The sequence below is a fragment of the Nipponia nippon genome, unplaced genomic scaffold (genome assembly GCF_047370975.1).
Source record: "Nipponia nippon isolate SJK-2023a ecotype South Korea unplaced genomic scaffold, ASM4737097v1 scaffold_9, whole genome shotgun sequence".
NCBI lineage: Eukaryota > Metazoa > Chordata > Aves > Pelecaniformes > Threskiornithidae > Nipponia > Nipponia nippon.
In genome coordinates this window covers 19,902,974-19,923,271 of record NW_028262413.1, presented here as the reverse complement: position 1 = coordinate 19,923,271, position 20,298 = coordinate 19,902,974, and the positions used below count along the sequence as shown (strand labels likewise).

The following is a 20,298-nucleotide window of genomic DNA, read 5'->3' as shown; positions in this document are numbered from 1 at the left end:
TAGAGAGCAGCGTAGAAACGTCAGGGCCGGTCTGTGGTTTAACCTGTGTGTTAGCTAAGGGTAGTAATCAAGGTATGATCGGCTCATCAGCACTGGTCATATGCACATGCTGGGCACCTGGGACGGCTTAGGGCTAGCCCTCTTGTCCACGTTTCTGTTGTAGTAAAGATGGCTAACAACTGATGTCAAAAAGAGGCTTTGTAAGGCAGAATATTTACTGAATGGGTCTTTAAAAAAAAAAAAAAAAGCAACTCTGTCTAAACACTAATGCTCTCAGACCATGAAATCCACCATCCCGCACCCTGGTCCCAGTTCAAGTTTCAGATCACCCTCAAAGAGACAAGAGACAATTACCTTTTTGCGGTTACCTTACTGCCACTGCTGTACCAAGCTGAAAAACACCCCCCCACCCCCCCACAACTGCCCAGCACTGTTACACCCACCATATTCCAACATCCCCAAGGCTCTCAGGCCTCCCAACTAACAACGTGGTGTTCCTCTCACTCCTACCATCTATCTTCTCTGCAGAACTGCATCCCATCCCAATTTAAGGGCCAAGTCTTGCAAGCTGTAAGATACAGGTGTAGTGTTACTTTGCTCTAACTGTCTATCTACCCTTTTTCAGGCCTGTTTCTCTCGGAAGCAGCCTGGATGCATGTGTGAGGGATGGGGGACAGGACTACAGGGGCCTTTGGCCTCGGCACAGTCTGTCTGTTCAAGCAACATCTGTGGCTCACTTGCATCCTGGGGAGCTGAGAGGCTCAGGCCATCAGGTTAGAGGGCTAATGCTGCGTCTCTCCCAGGTATTTTTTTCCTTAAGCTCTCTGACTTCTCATTTAGGCCTTTTTGATTTGTTTGTAGAAAGGAGATTTGTTGGTCCCCCATTCATGCACACATGCTCACAACCATCAGCCACCTCACTGGGAACAGAACTCCCATCATTAAAAAATCTTATCCAACTAAAAACATGACAATGTTTGTCTTCTAAAAAACCCTTACGTTATTATTTACTTGCCTCAAAAGGAAAAGTGGGAGATAAAGGATTTCTAGTGGTTCCCTGGCTTTGCCATCAGGCAGTTGCAGCTTTTATCATGTATTGATTCCCCCCCCCCCCCTTCTGATTCCTCACATTCACACACTGTAACACACACAGGCACATGAGGCCACTCCACAGCAGCACGAGCTACAGCTCCCTGCCAGCAACAAGCCAGCCAGGCATTCGTTATTGCACCACCATGCACTCTGCCTCAGACTGAACGGACGTCTCCAACACAGAGGATACTCTGACAAAAAGCTCTAATCACTCTATGACTCTGGCCATAAGGGGTATTTAATAGCACTTGGTTTCAGATAACACTTAACGGTTACAATTGTTGACATTTGGCACTGTCTACATTACAACAGCATGGGGGACTCGGTAACAAGGTTAAAAGTTGGTGTCCCTGTAACCGTGTAAAACCAGGGGCAGTCCAGCTACCCTACGCTGTGCGGCCGTGGTGTGGTGAAGGGTACCTCTGCGCTGCCCGGTGCAACCCAGTGCAGTGAGCCTGGAGACACGGCTTGGCGGCTGGGAGCAGCAGCGTTGCTCCTTTGCTCCCACAGCGTAAATCACCTTTCCTGGAGCCCTGCTGCTCCCAGCGGACGAGCCAGCTCACTGAACCGTGCCTGCACACCATGGACAAAACCCTCCGTGGCCTGGTAGCTGTGCTTGGGCCCTTACAGACAGGATTACGTTTTCTGGGGTACAGAAAATGCATCATAAAGTGAAATACTAACCCCCCTCATGATCACACTAACTCATCAGTTTTACTTTTAATATAATCACAGTATTAAATGTTAAAAAAAAACCACCAAACAAAACAACAAACCAACCCATACTTGTTGGTATCAATACGTTATTAAATTAAGCAACCGCTCATACATCATCAGCTGATGATGTCCCCACTGTGAAATTGCAGGGTTAAAAAATAAAAAAGAATAAAAGCATCATTAGACTGAGTTATGCTCCCTGCTATATAGGTTTTGATACCAATCATACCTGAGAGCACAGTTTTAAAAGGGCCTTTGGCAGCTGTCAGCAAGTGAGTCTGCTTGGTCACAGAGACCGGTGCAAGAAAGACTCTGGTTCTCCCAGGATTTTGTTCACTTGCTTACCACCAAAACAAAAAAAACCTGCACATTTAAAGAAACTTTAAAATTTAGTGTTTTTAATTCCACACAATTTTCTGTAAGCCTCCTAAAATCTACAGGCATCATTTTAAAAAATAAAAATATCCCCAAACTGAACAGTGTGGCTTTTAACTCAAATTTGAACTAGTTACCGCATCCTTACTTTACTGAGCAGAGGTGCAGATGTCCTGGCTTCTCTCCTGAACAACTGTCTCATACCACAGATAGAAAAGATAATGGACCCATCCCATTTCAAATTTTGATCTCCAGAGTTTCCTACAGTCATAGACAGGTTACTTGCGGTAACATAACACATTTTCAGACAGCCAGACACGTTTATCTCCTTTTTTTTTTTTTGTAAGCCTGCAAACAAGCTTCGACTTTAGCAAAAAAAATTTTGCTGTTTGTCTTTCAATAAAGGATTTCAGATAGTGCAACATGATCGACTACGCAAACAGGCACCTACAGTTCACCAAAACCTTTGTGCCCTCTATTTGCTTGTCCTACATCTAATACAGGCCCAAGAGGGTTCCCCCTTAAATTACTTTTTTTTTTTTCTCCTGCTTGTTTTTTTTTCCTTTTATAAAAACTGGGAATATCAAGTCTCATTTTTGTTTCACCCAGGAACTTCTATCTGACTGACACATGTATTGGGTGCTCTCAGACCTCACAGAATTGAATAGAGTTGACTCCTTAGTAGCAAACTTTTCGCCAAGTATTAACTGTAATTTTTTTCTTGTGTACAAAACCCACTCGATTCTTGATCAGGATTTGCTTCCTTGGTAGCTGGCTTCCTGGGAAGCTTCTATCCTCGAATAGAGAATCAATAGGAATGCATCCAGACTCAAATTTATGAAATAAAAAGCAAACAGGACAAAAAAAAAAAAAAAAGATACAGAACCAACCTTTCAGTCTCTCATACAGCACAGAGAACCCCCCTTCCCCCTCCCATCTTGCAAGACACGTATAGAGACAGAGGAGGTGCAGGAGGCTGGGGTCTGAGAAACTGAAACGGGTTGGGACCATCACCTTCCAGCTCTTGACAGCACAGGGAACCAGCCCTTCCTGGGCCATAAAAACTAGGATACCGCACAAGTTTAGAAATCCATCAGTGAACAAGGCTTTACTGACAACTTTTCATACAGTTAAAAAATAAAAATACAGAACAACAGCGGACAGTGTCACATATTAAAAACGAATAAAATGGGCTCTATTTAAATGGTATTAAAATTAATTAGAAACTAAAAATCTTACCACTTTGGTCAAGGCGTTTTGAGCCTCCACCAAAATGATCGGCCTTAAAAACAACTGGGCTGTGTGACACACAAAGAAAACATGGAATTTGAAAAGACAGTGTGGGCTAGGCAGTGTCTTTGACTATAACTATCACCATATGTTCTTCTTCTAACTTTCCCAATGTCCTTAGTGCTGACTGGAGGTACTGCTGAGAGAATTCACAAGGAGGGAACGCATAAAGCATGCCTGTGCTGTCTCTGCCCTTCGCCCCTCCCACGGGCAGGCTGATAACCCCAGCAGCCTGCTTCTGTTTCAAGTAGGAGACCAGATTCCTGAGAAGCCGTCGCTGCAAGCCAGGCTCTACAACAGGGAAGGTCCCCTCAGCCCCTGCCCCTGCCGGGGTGGATTGGGTCGCCAGGAGCACAGCGTAGCCGTTGGGGCTGCCTTGTTTGATGCGGCGAGTTACTTCATCCAGCTTGGGCTGGTCGAGCCGAAGTCTCTGAGCAATTTTGAGCTGCGTTAACTTCCCGCCGGATGAATGGTCTTTAAGGAGTCCGTTGATGACGCCGAGGTCTCCCTCCAGGATGTGCATAGAGGTGGGGAAGCAGCTGTTTTTTAGCACAAGAAGCCCATTCCAAGCAAGTTGCAGCGTCTGAGCATATTCCGATAAATTCTTTAGCTTTTTGGTCTCAGATTTTGGCTCCTCGTGAGTTTTTGATTCTGATTCACCAGTTCGATGATTGCGTTCGCTGTCCCTTTTTTTAGGCTGGGGAGCATCGGATGCCTCACGATGGGGCTTCTCCTCAGTCGCATGACGATTGTTCTGGAGGGAGTTACTCTGCTCTTTCTCGGCTCCGGATTCTGTAGTGTGATTCTCCTTGCGAGCCCTGTCTGGGCTGCGGTCTAAAGCTGGCCCACTGGCCTTTGTCCTGCTTCTGTCCTCGTAAGGCGAGTGAGTAGTCCTCCCGCGGTCACTGGAAAGACTCCGGCGTTTCCGCCTCTCCTCCCACGGTTTGGGCACGCTGCGATCGCTGTCGGTGCCCCAGCGCTCTCCGCTCCGGCTACGCACCGATCGGCTGTAGCTTTCCAAGTTGTTTCTGCGTTCAGCATTTTTGGCAGGGCTGGCCCAGTCTGCCTCTGCAAAGCTCCTGTCTCTGTCCGAGTACAGGAGATGTGGAGGAGTCCTGTCTCGCACCCTCAAGTCTTGCTCTAGGCTTCTGTGTCTGCTGTACCCATCAGCTAGCAGTTCGTAGTGCACGGGGAGCGGTGCGGGCTGGTACTGCTGTGGGTATCTTGTCTCTTCCGCTTTGGCAAAATCCACTCGGAGTCTCCTCTCCGGTCCGCCCAAAGGAAAGCCCCTCATCTGCGCGCAGGCAGCCTGGGCAGCATCCAAGCTTTCGTACTGGATATAAGCGAAGCTGTCTCCTTTCACGTAGTCAATAGTCCTGATGCTGCCGAAGCGGTCGAACTCCCTCGCCAGGGCAGCCAGGGAAGTACTTGGACCAAGACCACCCACCCACAGCCTGGTAGTAGGGTTGGCTTTCCCGTAGCCAATTTTGATAGGGTTCCTGCCGACAACGCGGCCCGACATGGCGACCTTGGCCCGATGTGCCATGTCCAAGTTTTGGAACTTGAGGAAAGCGTAAGCCCCGCCTTGGCCCCGGGCAGGGCGCTTGATCACCACTTCTTCGATGATGCCGTACTTCTCAAAGGCACGTCTCAGCTCCACCTCCGAGACATTGTGGTCCAGGTTGCCAATGAACAGGTTGCGGGTCGCTCGCTGGTCATCCTCTGGCATCAGGTCTTCCTCAGCCACGATGGGGTAACTGTAAGGGCGGCCGCGCTCGTCATACAGCCCGTAGTAATCCAGGGCCCTCTCCCGCTCCCGGGAGAGGCCGATGGCGGCTGCTTCCAACGCGAAGGCAGCGGCTGCAGCGTGAGCGTGCCTGGGCCGCGGCTCCCGCAGCAAGGGGCTGGTGACAGGAGAGAGCGATCTCTGCTTGTACTGGTAGGTGCTGTGGATGGGCGGCAGGTACCCCAGGGGCTCCGGCGAGGGCGCGGGGGGCGGCGTGCGGCTCCTCCGGCCGCCGCGCAGATACACCGGCTCCACTTTGAGGGGCCGATCGTAGAGGAGCAGCTGCCGAGCCCGGGCGTGCCGGCGGGCGTCGCGGGCATCCCCGGGGTGTCGGAAGTTGACGTAGGCGACGCGGCCGAGCTCGGGCGTGTGGGAGAGTTTGACACTGATGTCCCCGGCGCCCCCCCCCGCGAAGCGCTGGAAGAGGCGGAACAGGCCGTCCTCCAGCAGCTGGTCGGGCAGGGCCGCGCTCAGCCCGCTCACCAGCAGCGTCTTGTACTCACAGGAGCCGGGCGGCTCCCCGGCCAGGCCCGCCGAGCCCCCCAGCGGCGCCAGCAGCAGCGAGGGCGCGGCGCCCGGCGGCGGCCCGGCCAGCAGCAGCGAGGGGGCCACCACGGCGCCCGGCAGGGCCTTGGCCTTGGGCACGCCGAGCGCCCGGGACGAGGAGGAGGAGGAGGAGGAGGAGGAGGGGGCGGCCTGGCTGCCGCCGCGGGCGCCCGAGGCCGAGCCGCTCCCCGCCGGGCGGTGGTTCGAGTCGCCGCCGCCGCCGCCGCCGGCGCGCTCATCGCCGCGGTGGCCGCGGGAGCTGGAGCCGCCTCCGCCGCTGCCGCCGCCGCTGGTGGTGCCGCCGCCTCCGCCGCTGCCGCCGCCGCCGCCGGGCGTGGACTTGTCCCGGCTGCTGCGGGAGGCGCCCGAGCTGCGGTGCGGGCCGCGCCGGCTGCTGCTCTCGCGTTCGCGTTCGCGGGGCCGCTTGGCGGCGGCGGCGCGGCCTCCCCCAGCCCCCGGCGGGCTGGAGTCCCGTTCGCTGCCCCGCTTCATGGCGCCGGGGCTCGCGGCTCAGGAGACGCCTCCGGCGGCCGCCGCCATCTTGGACAAAAGGGAACGAAGGCGGCTCCGGCCGCCGCGCCGCGCGGGCCCTACGTCATCGCCCCGCGTCCCGCCGCATGGCGGCGTCAGGGGCGCGATGGCGCCGCACGGCGACGTGACGCAAGAGCGCCCCCTCCCGTCCCCGGGACGGCGGGCGACCAATCACGAAGGGCGGTGGCGCACGTCTGCCAGAACCCCGCCCCCCGCTGAGGAGGGGGTGCGCGCGCGGGGCCGCTCCCGCGGGAGAGGCGGGGGGGGGGGGGGGGGGGGAAGGGGAATTTGGGGGCGTGTGCCCCGCAATGACGTCACACGGCACGTGTCCGCCCGGTAGAGACCGTTGTACTTTAATGAACGTCCCGTACAGCGCGCGCCGCCTCAGCTACCGCCGCCGGGGGCGCGCGCCTCGGTCGCCTCAGCGCCGGGCCCGCCTCAGCGCCCGCCCCGCCCCGCCCCGCCCCGGCCGCCTCCCCTCAGAGGTCGGCGCGGGCGCCGGCGGCGCGCGGGGCGTACTTGGGCATCAGTTCGTGGATCCTGCGGATGAAGTCGGACTTCTCGGCGCAGCCCTTGCACGCCTCGCCCCAGTCGTCCAGGATCCGCCGCAGCTCCCTGACGCGCAGCTTGCGCAGGTCGGCGGTGCTCAGGTCGATCTGCTTGTCTGCGGGGGGAGAGCAGAGCCGCGCTCAGCGGGGCGGGGGGGGCCTGCGCCCCGGGGCGGGGGGGGGCCTGCGCCCCGCCGGCGCGTTGGTGTGCGGAGACGGAGACGGTGACGCTGAGGAACCCGGGGTCCGACGGCGGCTGCTGCTGCTGCGGAGACCGCCGGTACGGGAGGCGAGGAAGCCCAACGCAAGAGGGAGAGAGGTGCCGGGCTCCCGGGGGTGGAAGGAACGCCTAAGTTAGCCTTTCGGTAAGGTTTTTAACACTAAAAGTCATTATCAGAAGCCAGGAAGTTTGGTTGCAGCTTAGATGTAGGCGTTCCACAATAGCCCTGAAAGCCCCTTCATCATATGAGCAGCAATACTTTAATTCTCTCTTCCACTGGATAAATAAAAGGTAGCAGAGTGATTTCAGAGGAAAGATAAGCAAGTGACAACAACAAAAAGCTTTTCAGGAAGCAACAGGACATTACTATGAGAAATGAGAAGTATAATGAGCCACAATCCGAGGGGTGTTTCCAGGGAATGTAAGGACAGAGACAGAGGCAAGCAGTCAGAAGGAGGCATTTCCAACACTGTTCTTCACATTAGTCTTTTCAGGAAGAGTACGTCATCTAGGACCGCGAGAGTTCAAGGAAGGTGGGAAGAAACAGAGCACCAAATGCCCTGAGCAGACAGCGGAGGAGGTGAGAAAGAAGTTTATCAGCCTGGTGCTGGCACACGTAAGAGCTCAGCTAGAGGCTCGAACCCAGGCCGCAGGACGCACCTGGCTGCTCCCCAGGACAAGCCTTACTGCACGCTCTTCTAGAGACGATATTCCAGTGATTTGAGCGCAGTAGTGCTGATACACCTGGGAGTTACTTATTGCAAGGCAGATCAGTGGCTCTGCAGAAGCTAGAAAGGGTTAGTAGCCAACAATCTTACCTGAGCATCTCCATAAAACTCTTGGGATGTTCATGGAGAACAACCCAGGTTGTGCAACCTAATAATTAGGCTAGCGATCTTGCTACAGAACTTAGAACTGAGTAGTTTTAGCATTCTGTTTTACCCCAAATGATCCATACCCTGGAAAAGCATGGGCATTTCCCCTTATGCTGGCAACTCACCGTATTTTAGTTCACAGATCTGACTGTCTTTCTTCTTTAGTTTCTCACAGATCTTTTCCACGGGGATGTGATGACTCATGGGCTTTGATACCTCGTTAATGATTTTGGTGGCTGCATCACTTGTGGCCCCAACATAATAGCACTAGAGGGAAGAAAAGAATGAGGTGGGGATGCATGGAAAAATGCTTCTAAAAGGTGAGTTTTCTATCCATCTTCTCCCCTCACTTGGTTTTGCAGCTAGATGTTTACTGTTACAGAATCTTTCCAAGTGACCGCTACAGACAGGCAAAAGGAAGCCTAACTCTGAGCCCAGGGTACTGAGCAGACGTTTCCCATCACGCTGCTTTTAAAGCTGTTGAGGCTGGTTGTCTTGTTTCTCGACTTTTTAAAAAATCAAACTGGATTAAGAATAAAGTCTTCGTTCAAGGAGAAAGACTTTCTGAAGCGTTCCCCCTCTGCATTTCTGATGGTGTCTCTCTGCAGTTTTCTTCTTAGGAGAGTTCAGGGCCTTTTCCTTGGGGCTCTTCATTTGCAGATTGCCTTCTGGTTTTAGTTAGGGCAATTTGGTTTTCCTTTATTTAGTTTTCAGCTAAACAGCCAAAGAGCATAAATATTTTAACAGCTTACATAGCACCCCAAATACAGTTTAAGGGACAAGGAAGTCCTACAGCAAATAAAAACTTTGTAATCCCCAGTGCTTCAGTAACAAGGAGAAACAAGGGCAGGCAGTAAGATGTCTGTTGACAGACTGTTTTTTAAGGTGAAGAGGTCAAACTCCTCAAGTCTTCCCTTCTAAAAAATACAGGACCAACTGTGGCCACAGAGCTAGGAAGAACAGCCCCTGGGAAGCCATATCATGCAAACTCAGAAGCACTAGTTTCCCATTGTTTGCCAAGTATTCTACAACTTATTCCCTCAAGAGGCAAGTATCATTGACTACTACTACTTACCAGGCGATTCTCTTTGCCTTTTGCTTCTTTGCAGGATTTCAAGAGCTCCTTTTCAATACTGGCAGGTGTGAACTCAACATCGTTGTCCTTTAGACTCTGGTAGAACCTTCCCAGGAACGTAACACACACTGGAAGGGAAGACGGATGGAGTTACCCGCCACTGCAGTAATCTCATGGCAGCTCTTAGAGGGCACTTGTAGGGAAACAGAATAAGGGATTTGGAGAACAGAACTTCTAGAAGCTGCATTAGCAGTCAGTGACTTCACACATATTTCAGTGAGTCTTTCAGAGCACATGTGAGTCAACAATATGCCCTGGTATTTTTGGTGGATTTTTGACAATCTGAGAAACCAGATCCATGGAAGTGTCCAGTGGCTTCTGTACACTGTCCTGAGTGAGCAGCAGGTTTCAGCTGAGGGATACAACACACAAACAGTGCCCGTGCAAAAATGTAAACTTAATTTTCTGTCTTATTCTTCCTGCTTTGGGAAGCAACTTGTCAGACCACAGCCTTCAAAACCAGTTCTGATTGAAAACCAACTCTCTCTACATAATCCCATTACAGACTCCACGTGTGCTGTTTTTAGTAATACGGTATCACTGATTATCAAGTTGGTTCAGTTCATAAGTAAGTTATTTCCAAGAGAAAAAGAAATTTTGTGATCACACACTATGTCCACTTGGCATGTTTCTCCTCTCTTCATTCCCACAAGCTTCTGAATCGGTTTCAGATTGAAAGAGGGAAGAGTCTTAAAGATAACGAAACTCCCACCAGTGTACCAGCAGTTGAGAGGGCAGATCCAAGTTCCTGCCTGTGGGGAGGGCAGGTACAACTCCGTCATTACGCTTTCCCTTTGGCAGCAGTTGCTCCACACACGCTCCAGCCTAAGCGCAGCACACCCGCGTGTCGCCGGGGAGGAGGGCAGACAGCTACGGTTACCACAGCACGCAGGATCTGTGCGATGGGGCGACTGAGACAGAGACACTGCGAGTTTGCAGAGTGTCAGATTTCGCTCATTCTGCTGCTCACACAACTCGCCTGCGAACATCAGCATCGCCTGGACCAAGAGCTCCACAGCCCCACCAGTTCCTGCAGCGGGACCTGTGGATTCTCACGGCTTCCAGGTGTGAGGCGAGAGCCAGGCACTGGCCTGCCTCTAGAGGAAAGGTACAACTTTTGTCTTTTATGTGATTTGTTTAGCTCAATAGGAAGGGATCGGCAAATATTATTGTCATTAGCAACTTGTATTCAACTCTGAACACAAGCCGTGGCACAGGAAACGGGCAAATACAGGGACTTGAGTGTGACTATCACAAAGTCAAGTAGGAACTTACTCTTGTTATATTAAAACTAGACATAATTATAAGCTGGGCCATTTAGGAAAACATTTTTTTGTATGCATACAACACCGTCATTTACCTCACATCAGTTTGTCCCCAGTCAGACACACACTGATGTCCACTGTGCGCTGTTTGGAAGTGAAAACCTTTGGAAAGAATAAAGATGCTGCAGGCAGTGGTACCAATGGCTACAGTACAGTTGAAACAAGCTTCCAACCTAGTGCTGGGACAGCGGCCGAAAGTTTTGATTTACTATGTTCCCCCCCCTCCTTCTGTCTTACTGTTTCTCTCCCTAAAAAAGGAGGAAGGGATGAGCACTAGTACCACAAATTCCCAACCGGTTACTATAGCCCCACCTCAAGTTTTTCTTGCTTCACCTGGGGAATCTGGTGATGCCAGACATGCTAGAGCAGTCTAATTTGCTGTGGAGCTCAACAGCTTCCACCCCAGAGGCTCTTTTGTATTTAGGTGGTACATAAAGCGCCTGGTTTGGTTTAGACCAGCTGAACACCGCTTCTGGCTTTACGTGTGAAGGAGAGGACACCTAATACTCCAGCAGTCAGTGGACAAAAGCGAGGCAAACCTAACACCGGGATGGGGGAGCAACTGCGCTCGCCTCCTCCTGCCTGCTGCCTCGTAGCAGCTCCCGGCTTCGATGCTCCAGCACCCGAGGCTCAGAAAGGAGACGGGGCCGAGCGCTTCCCGCCGCCCCGGCTCGCCCGCCCCGAGCTGTGGAGGACGAGAGGCGGATCTCCCCAGCCTGGAGCGGAGACAGTCCAGCCTCCCGGGGTCGGTGCTGTCCTTTCCCGCGGGAGCTCGGCGCTAACCCGGCGGAGGAGAGACCGGCAACTTCTCGACAGGGCTACGGCACCTCCGGAGGGCGGTCCCGGCCCCTCCCGCGGGACGGACGGGCCCCAGCCCGGGGGAGCGGGGCTCCGCCGGCGGACCCGCCCCGCGCCTCCCGGGGGCGGCGCTGCTCCCCCGCGGGCCGCCGGCCCCCCGAGCCGCTCAGCCGCCGCCTGCGTTACCGGGCCGGGACCGGCCACCTCCGAGCAGCGCTCCCGGCCCGGCCCGCCGGCACTCGGGCGGACTTCGGAGACTTTTCCTGCCCCGGGAGGAGCCGCTCCCGCCGGCCCGGCCCGGCCCCCGCCCCGGCGGCGCAGGGCTGTCACCGCCCTCCGTCGGCGGGGCGCGACCGGAGCCCAGCCCCGAGGCCGCTCCGCGTCTCGGCCCCTCACACCGGCGGGCGGGCCGGGCTGCGGCGGCAGGAGCGGCCTCGCCTCGCCGTGCCCGGGGGCCGCCAGCCGGGCCCGCCCCCCCTCCGGCCCGGCCCCACTCACCCTCGCACTCCCCGTCGCGCAGGGCCCGGCCGCCGGCCGGCAGCAGGAGCAGGGCCAGCGCCGCCCAGAGCCCGTGGGCCGCCCGCATCCCGCCTCGCTCGGCAGCCCGCGCACACTGCGCCCGCCGCACCGGTACCGGCACCGCCGCCCCCGCGCCGGCTCCCCCCCGCCGCTGCCGCCCCATTGGCCCGCTCCCCGCCCGGCTTCCACGCTGCCCCCTCCCATTGGCCGCTCTGCGGCCTCCACGGGAGAGTTGGCGGCCGCTGATTGGGGGAGGCCGGCGCGCGGCGGGTTTCCCCGCCTACCTCGGCCGCCATTTTTGTTAAGGGAAAAACGTCCTCGTGCGCTCCCGAACGGTTGCCTGCGGGCGCCATCTTCTAAAGGGGCAGATTCTCACACCTGCGGCGGGGCGGGCAGCTGCCTTGAGGCCGGGCTGAGCGGCATCCGAGGGCTGCGGCTGCCCGGGGTGGGCGCCGGGAGCGGGCGGGCAGCGCGGGGCGTCCCTTCGTCTGCTGGCTCTGGCAGGGCGGCCGCCTGGGGCACGCTGAGGTGAGGCTGAGGAGACTGCTCGAGGCGGCTGCCCGAGGCCCTCCGGCAGCGCGGGGGTTGGTGCCCACGGGAGCTTTAGGCCGTCGAGGTTCTGCTTTTCTGGGTTGCTGTGGGGTGAGGGTGTGTGGCCTGAGGCCGGGGGAGGCAGCTCGGCAGGGCAGAGGTGAGGCCGCCTCCGGGTGCAGCAGGGACGGGCTTCTCCTCAGCCTTGGTTTCAACACTGATAAAGCCCTGTACGGCTGGCTTTTGGTTATGCCTGTATGCCCTGTGAGTTACGAGGCTTGAATTCTTTGAGGTGGGACCGCTGAAAGCTGAGTGGTTAAATTAAGAACTTCTGAATGGCTTGCTTGTTTCTGGCTTTTTTGGTGGTGGTTTTTGTAGAGCCAAGGAAACAAACGATTTTTTAAAAATTCCTATCCCAGTTACTGTGCCTGTCACCTTTTGTTCCCAAAGCCCTCACAAGACGCGCTGGGAACTGCCTTGAAGAATCCCTAACCCTATAAGTTTATCACTGCAGTCTTTTTGAAGCTGTAGGCCAGCTGGGGGAGGAGAACACGCTGTTGATGATTGTTTCTTGTCTTGTGGGGCTATATGTTTAACTGTATGTGTCCTAGGACATCATTCTAGTAAAAGAACGTAGAGGCAGTCATATAGCCCTGTGCTACAGCGAGGGAGGGCACATCTTAGCTTGGTGGAAGACTAATGAGGCACCCTAGTTGTGCCTGCCCTAAGCAAAGCCACAGTAGGAGCTGTGGGGAATTTTTCAGTCCCCAAGTCTGAATTTTCTTGCAGGTTATCAGCTGCAAATTATAAGCCTGATGAGGTGAGACAGGCAGGATGGGGAGGAGGAGCAACCTGGTTCAGCAAAGGTCACATAGCAGGTGAGTAGTAATTAGGACACTGTATCTTACCAGTGTGAATACATCACATGTGTTTATCAAATAGAAGAGGTGGCTTTTCACCTTTCTAGATCTTGTTGTCTCTCAAAATGCATTTATTAAGGTTGGTAATGATATTATTGTCTTTTTTTTTTTTAAATCAGTCCATAACGATTCCCAGAATTACTCGATATCAATGTACTTTAGGAAGATTATTGGCTTTTCTAAATTTCTGCTGATTGCCCACTAAAGTCACTTAGTTGTGCAGAGAAGTGGTTACTTAGATTCCCCTTGTTTCTTAGCAGGATAGTGGCCAAAAGAGCTGCAAGATGAAGTGGCTTATTAATTAATTGGAAGTAGGGCTTAAATTTAGAATTAGGAGTATTTAGGTGCTTCACGGTAAGGAGGAAGTTTAACTGCCTGTCTAAGGAGTGTAATTATAAAGCAGATCTTCAAAGAAAGTAGAATTTTTCTACATTTTTATAGAACAGACTGTGCGACAGGGTAGGATTGATTTTATTTGGTTTTGGATTGGGAAATGAGCCTCTCTATATGTTTCAATATGGGGTCCTCAAATGACTCTGAGGAAGAACGAAGACTCTTTTTGACCCCCACCGCCCCCTTCTTTTTATTTATAGTTTATTTTCCAACATTCCAGGAGCTAGGAAGGATTGCCTTCATTTTCCCTTTGGCTTTTTTGATCTATGGTGAGGCTTCTAGGGTTCTGTTTGTTCCACCACCCTCCAGCCACTGTCTCTCTGGAGTGTTAGGGCTTTGGCATGTCTGAAACCTGGGTGCTGGACAGCTTGTGCTGGTCCTCAGTGGTGTTGGGGCGTTCTGACAGTTAGCCTTCTAAGTTGGATGGGTGTTGAAAAAGCAAAAACTGTTTTTTTCTTAAATGTAGTCCTTAATTTCCATATGTATAAGCAGTAAGCGGTAATGCTCGGAAGACTGGCTGAGCTTCAGAGATCTTCCTGCAGTGTCACGTGCTCACGATACTTTGAGTTGTGTCAAGATTCACGGTTCCTAGGGCTTATCTCTTAAAAGTGACTGGGACGAGGAATTAGTTTTGGATGCAGAAGTTGGTTGTTTTTATTGTTTAAAAGTCCCTCAGTTGTTAGGGAGGCTTTAGTTCCTGTTTTACTGTCACAGCTTAATGTTTGAGTTAAAACTATAGCTGCAGGAGGATATTCATCAATTAATTCCCTCGTTGAAATAAAGAGGAATCTGATGAGAACAAGGAGGGAAATGAGATCTTCTTGTATGTGGGAATTTGAGATAGACAAAATGTGGGTGGAGTTTTACATTGTTATTAGGAAGATACAAAGGGTGTAGGAGCCAGTGATGAGGGTTTCTAGTCCTGTTCTGAGTTGTGCAGTTAGACTGATGAAACAGAAAGGATTAGCTCTCTTTTGGGGAGTTGCTAGTGCTAATGTCCATTATGGTTGCTATACCCTACAGGATGCTGTGAGGGACAGGGGTGGTTGTGCTTGTTCCCCGTGCTCATGGAAGTATTCGGCTGTGGGTTTGGTCGTGGTATTAGCTAAGCCAAGCAGTAATGAAGAAGTGAGGTGCTGGGAGATAGGAGAGTTACTGTGCCAGTGAACGATCACAGATTTAGAGCTGCAGCACGTGGCTGCGTGAGGAGTAAACCTCTGGTGACTTCTGGTCAGTTTTTGCAAGCTTTCGAAGGTAGTTACAGTGATAGTGCAGAGTGCCATGATTATGGATGAGTAGTTTGCTGGGAGTTTAGTGTTGCATGTGACTGTTCTCCAGGCCATGGGTGGTTTTACAGTGAAGGCTAGGCATTATTCCATTGTATCTGGGCATGTATGAGTGAGAGAAAGGTGAGTAGTTTAAAGAATACCTAAATAGAACATCTCTCTTCAGTTTTGCATGCGGAAAAGGGCAATGGTTAGAGAGAGGGAGCTGTTATAGAGAAACAAAAGTTGATTTCAGCATTTAAATGGTTTGCTTGTTTTTGCCATGGATAACCACCAAAGTTGGGTTTGAGGTTGTTTCTAACCAGGCAATTTCTATAGCTGAAAATGCTCTAAATGGGGAAGGAAAAAAAAAAAAAAAAAGAGGAGGAACCACATAGCTATAAATGTGTGGTTTTGTGCTGGGGGCTCCTGCAGTGTATGGTTTTGGTGGGCTAATAGTATGAAAGGAAGATGTGAGCAGGGTAGGGCTAATAGGGGAGTTGGAACATGATCAGCTCTTACATAGTGGTCTGATAAGAAGAGGTCATAGAATTGCAGGATGGTTTGACCTTAAAGATCATCTGGTTCCAACCCCCCTGCCATGGGCAGAGACACCTTCCTCTAGACCAGGTTGCTCAAAGCCCCATCAGCCTGGCCTTGAACACTTCCAGGGATGGGGCATCCACAGCTTCTTTGGGCAACCTGTTCCAGTGCCTCACCACCCTCACAGTGAAGAATTTCTTCCTAATATCTAATCTAAATCTACCCACTCTCGTCCTATTACTAGACTCCCTGATAGAGTCCCTCCCCATCTTTCTTTTAGGCCACCTTTAAGTACTGGAAGGCTGCTCTAAGGTCTCCCTGCAGCCTTCTCTTCTGTGGGCTGATGAACCAATCACTGCAGGCTAATGAGGCAAGGGCAGCATGTTAGGAGTGAGCAGGAGAGTGAATTGGGCTTGGTAGATCTGTGGGGATTAGAGTTGGTGGTGGTGTTGGGAGGTTTAAGGTATGTAAATTGTGGAAGCTGTGTGTTCGTGGTGAGGCTGCTGTGTGGGCTGGACCTTTGCTGGCTCTGCAGCTTGAGAAGGCAAGTCTGCATATGGCTATTGGAGTGGGTGAAAGGGGCTCAGCTTCAGGTGTTAGTCTGAGAGCACAGTGAAGTGTGTTCTGTCAGGGTGGAGGTGAAAACAGGTTTGGTGGAAAAATGTAATGCAGTACTGCTGTGAGTGAATGCTGAATAGAAGCTGAAGTGGAGTAGAACTACTATTCCAAATTCGGCTTTAATTTATGTGGGAATGATAGTAAAGTCTGTGAAAAGGGGCAAGTGGTATGTGAATTGTCTCATAAGAGAAGACCTGTAGCTAGGACCTCTTGGCATTGGGCTATAATGTAGAGTGTGTATATATATCTCCTCCTATGACAAGGTGACCTGCTTAGTGGATGAGGGAAAGGCTGTGGATGTTGTCTACCTGGACTTTAGTAAGGCCTTTGACACTGTTTCCCACAGCATTCTCCTGGAGAAACTGACTGCTCAGGGCTTGGATGGGCGTATCCTTTGCTGGGTAAAAAAACTGGCTGGATGGCTGAGCCCAAGGAGTTGTGGTGAATGGAGTCAAATCCAGTTGGCAGCCGGTCACAAGTGGTGTTCCCCAGGGCTCAGTACTGGGGCCAGTTCTGTTCAGTATCTTTATCAATGATCTGGATGAGGGGATCGAGTGCACCCTCAGTGAGTCTGCGGATGGCACCAAGTTGGGTGGGAGTGTTGATCTGCCTGAAGGTAGGAAGGCCCTGCAGAGGGATCTGGACAGGCTGGATCGATGGGCCGAGGCCAACTGTATGAGGTTCAACAAGGCCAAGTGCTGGGTCCTGCACTTGGGTCACAACAACCCCAAGCAACGCTACAGGCTGGGGGAGGAGTGGCTGGAGAGCTGCCTGGCTGAAAAGGACCTGGGGGTGTTGGTCAACAGCCACCTGAACATGAGCCAGCAGCGTGCCCAGTTGGCCAAGAGGGCCAATGGCATCCTGGCTTGTGTCAGGAATAGTGTGGCCAGCAGGATTAGGGAAGTGATAGTCCCCCTGTCCAGGGCACTGGTGAGGCTGCACCTCGAATACTGTGTTCAGTGTTGGGCCCCTCACTACAAGAAGGACATCGAGGTGCTGGAGCGTGTCTAGAGAAGGGCAGTGAAGCTGGTGAAGGGTCTAGAGAACAGGTCATACAAGGAGTGGCTGAGGGAGCTGGGGTTGTTAAGCCCGGACAAGAAGAGGCTGAGGGGAGACCTTGCTCTCTACAACTACCTGAAAGGAGGCTGTAGCGAGGTGGGGGGGTCATTCTCTTCTCCCAAGTAACAAGCAATAGGACAAGAGGAAATGGCCTGAAGCTGCGCCAGGGGAGGTTTAGCTATTGGATATTAGGAAAAATTTCTTGACCAAAAGGGTAGTCAGGTACTGGAAGAGGCTGCCCAGGGAAGTGGTTGAGTTTGCATCCCTGGAGGTATTTAAAAGACGGGTAGATGTGGTGCTTAGGGACATGGTTTAGTGGTGGACTTGGCAGTGCTAGGTAAACGGTTGGACTTGATGATCTTAAAGGTCTTTTCCAACCTAAACGATTCTGTGATTCTGCATCCTTCTGAACACTCTCTGTGTCCATGGTTTGTTAAGAAGAGTCTACAAATACAGGCATATTTATGCAGAGGTGTAGAGGGCTTAATCTTTATCAGCTAGGTTATAGTCCTTTCTAGAGGTTTAATTTTTCTTCTTATTGGCTTTATAATGAAATTCCTACTGAGTCACACAAGTCATATACTGAAACTGTGCTGAAGCTTTCTTATTTAGATAAGGAGAGATATTTGAACAGGGTATTTAGATTTCAATGTCTAGTGTGGTCGTAGCTTAAATAAAGTATTTGACTTGCACTGAAAAAATTGTTCTGTTGGTTTTAACAGAAACTAGAAGATCTTTTAACTCTTGGTTAAAGCTGAGGGCTTCACACGTTTTGTTGTGTCAAATACACACTTTTTATTTTGTATGTTGGTTAATAAATTTTTTTTAGCTGAATCAAAAAATATTTGCTTAACTAAGACTTGGTAAGTTGGGCTAGGAACAGTCTCAAAGGGTCTGATGTATACAGACTTTTTTTTAGGTGTCAGGTGAATACTTTAGTTAGCTACATCACATTTTGATATTCTAGATGCGCTTTGAAGTACCTTGTTACAGTTTATCTCTTAGTGTTTCTATGTGGTATGTACGTAACGAAAACTTGGCTTGGCAGTTCAGGTATTGCCCCAGGGCCAGCTTATTAGTATATATTACCACTAAATGTCTTTTGGGACAAATTTCATAAACTTTTTTGTTGGTTTGTCAAGACAGGATGGGAGAACTGGGTTACTCATCTTGACCTGGTTTATTAGTGGTAATGGAAGAAAATGCACACCGTTGAGATTATGCGCATATAAGTCACTGTAGCTTTTAATTCCCAAATCCTGTGTTCCTACATGTCTTAATTACTATTTGTTCACACCCATTCTTTTAAAATGATTGGCATTTAAATACTTAAAATCAAGAAATGAAGTCACTGCCAAAATGTCATGCTATTGCAACAAAAAAAGTGAAATCATAGAATCACAGAATGCTTTGGGATGGAAGAGACCTTTAAAGGCCACCTAGGCCATCCCCCCTGCAATTGGCAGGGACATCTACCACTAGAGCAGGTTGCTCAGAGCCCCATCCAGCCTGGCCTTGAATGTTTCCAGGGATGGGACATCTACCACCTCTCTGGGCAACCTGTTGCAGTGTTTCACTACCCTCATTGTAGAAAATTTCTTCCTTATACCTAGTCTGAATCTACCGTCTTTTAGTTTAAACCCATCACCCTTTGTCCTGTCTCTATTGGCCTTGCTAAAAAGACTATCCCCATCTTTCTTGCAGGCCCCCTTTAAGCATTGAAAGGCTGCAATGAGGTCTCCCTGCAGCCTTCTCTTCTCCAGGCTGAACAACCCCAGCTCTTTCAGCCTTTCCTCATAAGAGAGGTGCTCCATCATTTTTGTGGCCCTCCTCTGGACCCTCTCCAACAGGTCCACGTCCTTCCTGTGCTGAGGACCCCAGAGCTGGATGCAGGGCTCCAGGTGGGGTCTCACCAGAGCAGAGTAGAGGGGCAGAATCACCTCCCTCGACCTGCTGGCCATGCTTCTTTTGATGCAGCCCAGGGTATGGTTGGCTTTCTGGGCTGTGAGAGCACATTGCCGGCTCATGTCCAGCTTTTCAGCTATCAGTACTCCCAAGCCCTTCTCCTCAGGGCTGCTCTCAATCCCTTCATCCCCCAGCCTGTATTGATACCAGGGGTTGCTCGACCCAGGTGCAGGACCCTGCACTTGTCCTTGTTGAACCTCATGAGGTTAACACATGCCCATCTCTCCAGCTTGTCCAGGTCCCTCTGGATGGCACCCCATCCCTCAGGCACGTCAACTGTACCACTCAGCTTCGTGTCATCTGCAAACTTGCTGAGGGTGCACTTGATCCCGCTGTCTGTCATTGATGAAGATACTGAACAGCACTGGCCCCAGTACGGACCCCTGAGGGACACCACTCGTCACTGTTCTCCATCTGGACATCGAGCCATTGACCACTACTCTCTGGATGCGACCATCCAGCCAATTCCTTATCCACCAAACAGTCCACCCATCAAATCTGTATCTTTCCAATTTAGAGAGGAGGATGTTGTGGGGGACCATGTCAAAGGCCTTACAGAAGTCCAGATAGATGACATCCATAGCTCTTCCCTTGTCCACTGATGTAGTCACTCCATCCTAGAAGGCCACTACGTTGGTCAGGCAGGACTTGCCCTTGGTGAAGCCGTGCTGGCTGTCCCGAATTGCCTCCTTGTCCTCCATGTGCCTTAGCATAGATTCCAGGAGGATCTGTTCCATGAGCTTCCCAGGCACAGAGGTGAGGCTGACAGGTTGGTAGTTCCCAGGGTCCTTCTTTTTGCCCTTTTTAAAAATGGCTGCAGTATTTCCCTTTTTCCAGTGCCCACGGACTTCGCCTGACTGCCGTGACTTTTCAAATATCATGGAGAGTGGCTTAGTAACTACATCAGCCAATTCCCTCAGGACTCTGGGATGCAATAATAATGAAATAAACCATCACTCATCAAATAGCAATCTATGCAGTGAGGTACATATTGGAGGAACTAATCACTGATATAGCTGGCCTTTGAAAGTTGGTTTTTTTGTTGTTTTTTTTTTTTGTCTCAAAACTGTGTATTAAAGCTTGTGATAGACAAGCAGGTATCTCAGACTGTTGTTGCATGTGGCATATAAATCTACCTAACTGATTAGACTAGCTGGTCAATATGCTTGATGCTTGCTTTAAGAAGCTGGTATTAAATAAAACAGTGTACTGTCAGCTAAAAGAATAATATGTGGAAGCTGTTCCCT

The 20,298-nt window shown here is 51.5% G+C and overlaps 3 protein-coding genes and 2 long non-coding RNA genes across 13 annotated transcripts in view; 3 read left to right on the top strand and 2 right to left on the bottom strand.

The window, feature by feature from the left end:
• DCAF1 (DDB1 and CUL4 associated factor 1) overlaps positions 1 to 3,075 on the top strand; it is a 59,414-nt gene extending 56,339 nt beyond the window's left edge. For all 8 annotated transcript variants that reach the window (XM_087744510.1, XM_087744502.1, XM_087744504.1 and 5 more), the window contains one exon: positions 626 to 3,075. The gene's annotated coding sequence lies outside the window, so the exon portion shown is untranslated. The remainder of the gene's footprint in view (positions 1 to 625) is intronic.
• A 192-nt stretch (positions 3,076 to 3,267) lies between these two features.
• RBM15B (RNA binding motif protein 15B) lies at positions 3,268 to 6,412 on the bottom strand. Its single transcript, XM_009476787.2, has one exon. It carries the CDS (start codon positions 6,296 to 6,298, stop codon positions 3,530 to 3,532), a length of 2,769 nt encoding a protein of 922 aa, XP_009475062.2. The 5' UTR covers positions 6,299 to 6,412; the 3' UTR covers positions 3,268 to 3,529.
• Positions 6,413 to 6,663: 251 nt separating this feature from the next.
• MANF (mesencephalic astrocyte derived neurotrophic factor) lies at positions 6,664 to 11,900 on the bottom strand. Its single transcript, XM_087743905.1, has 4 exons — positions 11,737 to 11,900; positions 9,056 to 9,183; positions 8,106 to 8,247; positions 6,664 to 7,001 (listed from the first exon to the last, which is right to left on the bottom strand). The coding sequence occupies exons 1-4, from the start codon at positions 11,822 to 11,824 to the stop codon at positions 6,817 to 6,819; spliced, it is 543 nt and encodes a 180-aa protein (XP_087600031.1). The 5' UTR covers positions 11,825 to 11,900; the 3' UTR covers positions 6,664 to 6,816.
• LOC148050155 (uncharacterized) lies at positions 6,836 to 9,222 on the top strand. 2 transcript variants are annotated; one of them, XR_015701323.1, is made up of 4 exons: positions 6,836 to 6,972; positions 7,591 to 7,685; positions 8,146 to 8,300; positions 9,090 to 9,222. It is a non-coding gene; the product is annotated as an uncharacterized LOC148050155 (long non-coding RNA). The 2 variants fall into 2 exon arrangements; XR_015701324.1 differs by lacking the exon at positions 6,836 to 6,972 and adding an exon at positions 7,011 to 7,250.
• Positions 11,901 to 12,157: 257 nt separating the features above from the next.
• Positions 12,158 to 20,201, top strand: LOC148050154 (uncharacterized). The gene is made up of 3 exons (XR_015701311.1): positions 12,158 to 12,285; positions 13,078 to 13,166; positions 19,281 to 20,201. It is a non-coding gene; the product is annotated as an uncharacterized LOC148050154 (long non-coding RNA).
• The last annotated feature ends 97 nt before the right edge of the window (positions 20,202 to 20,298 follow it).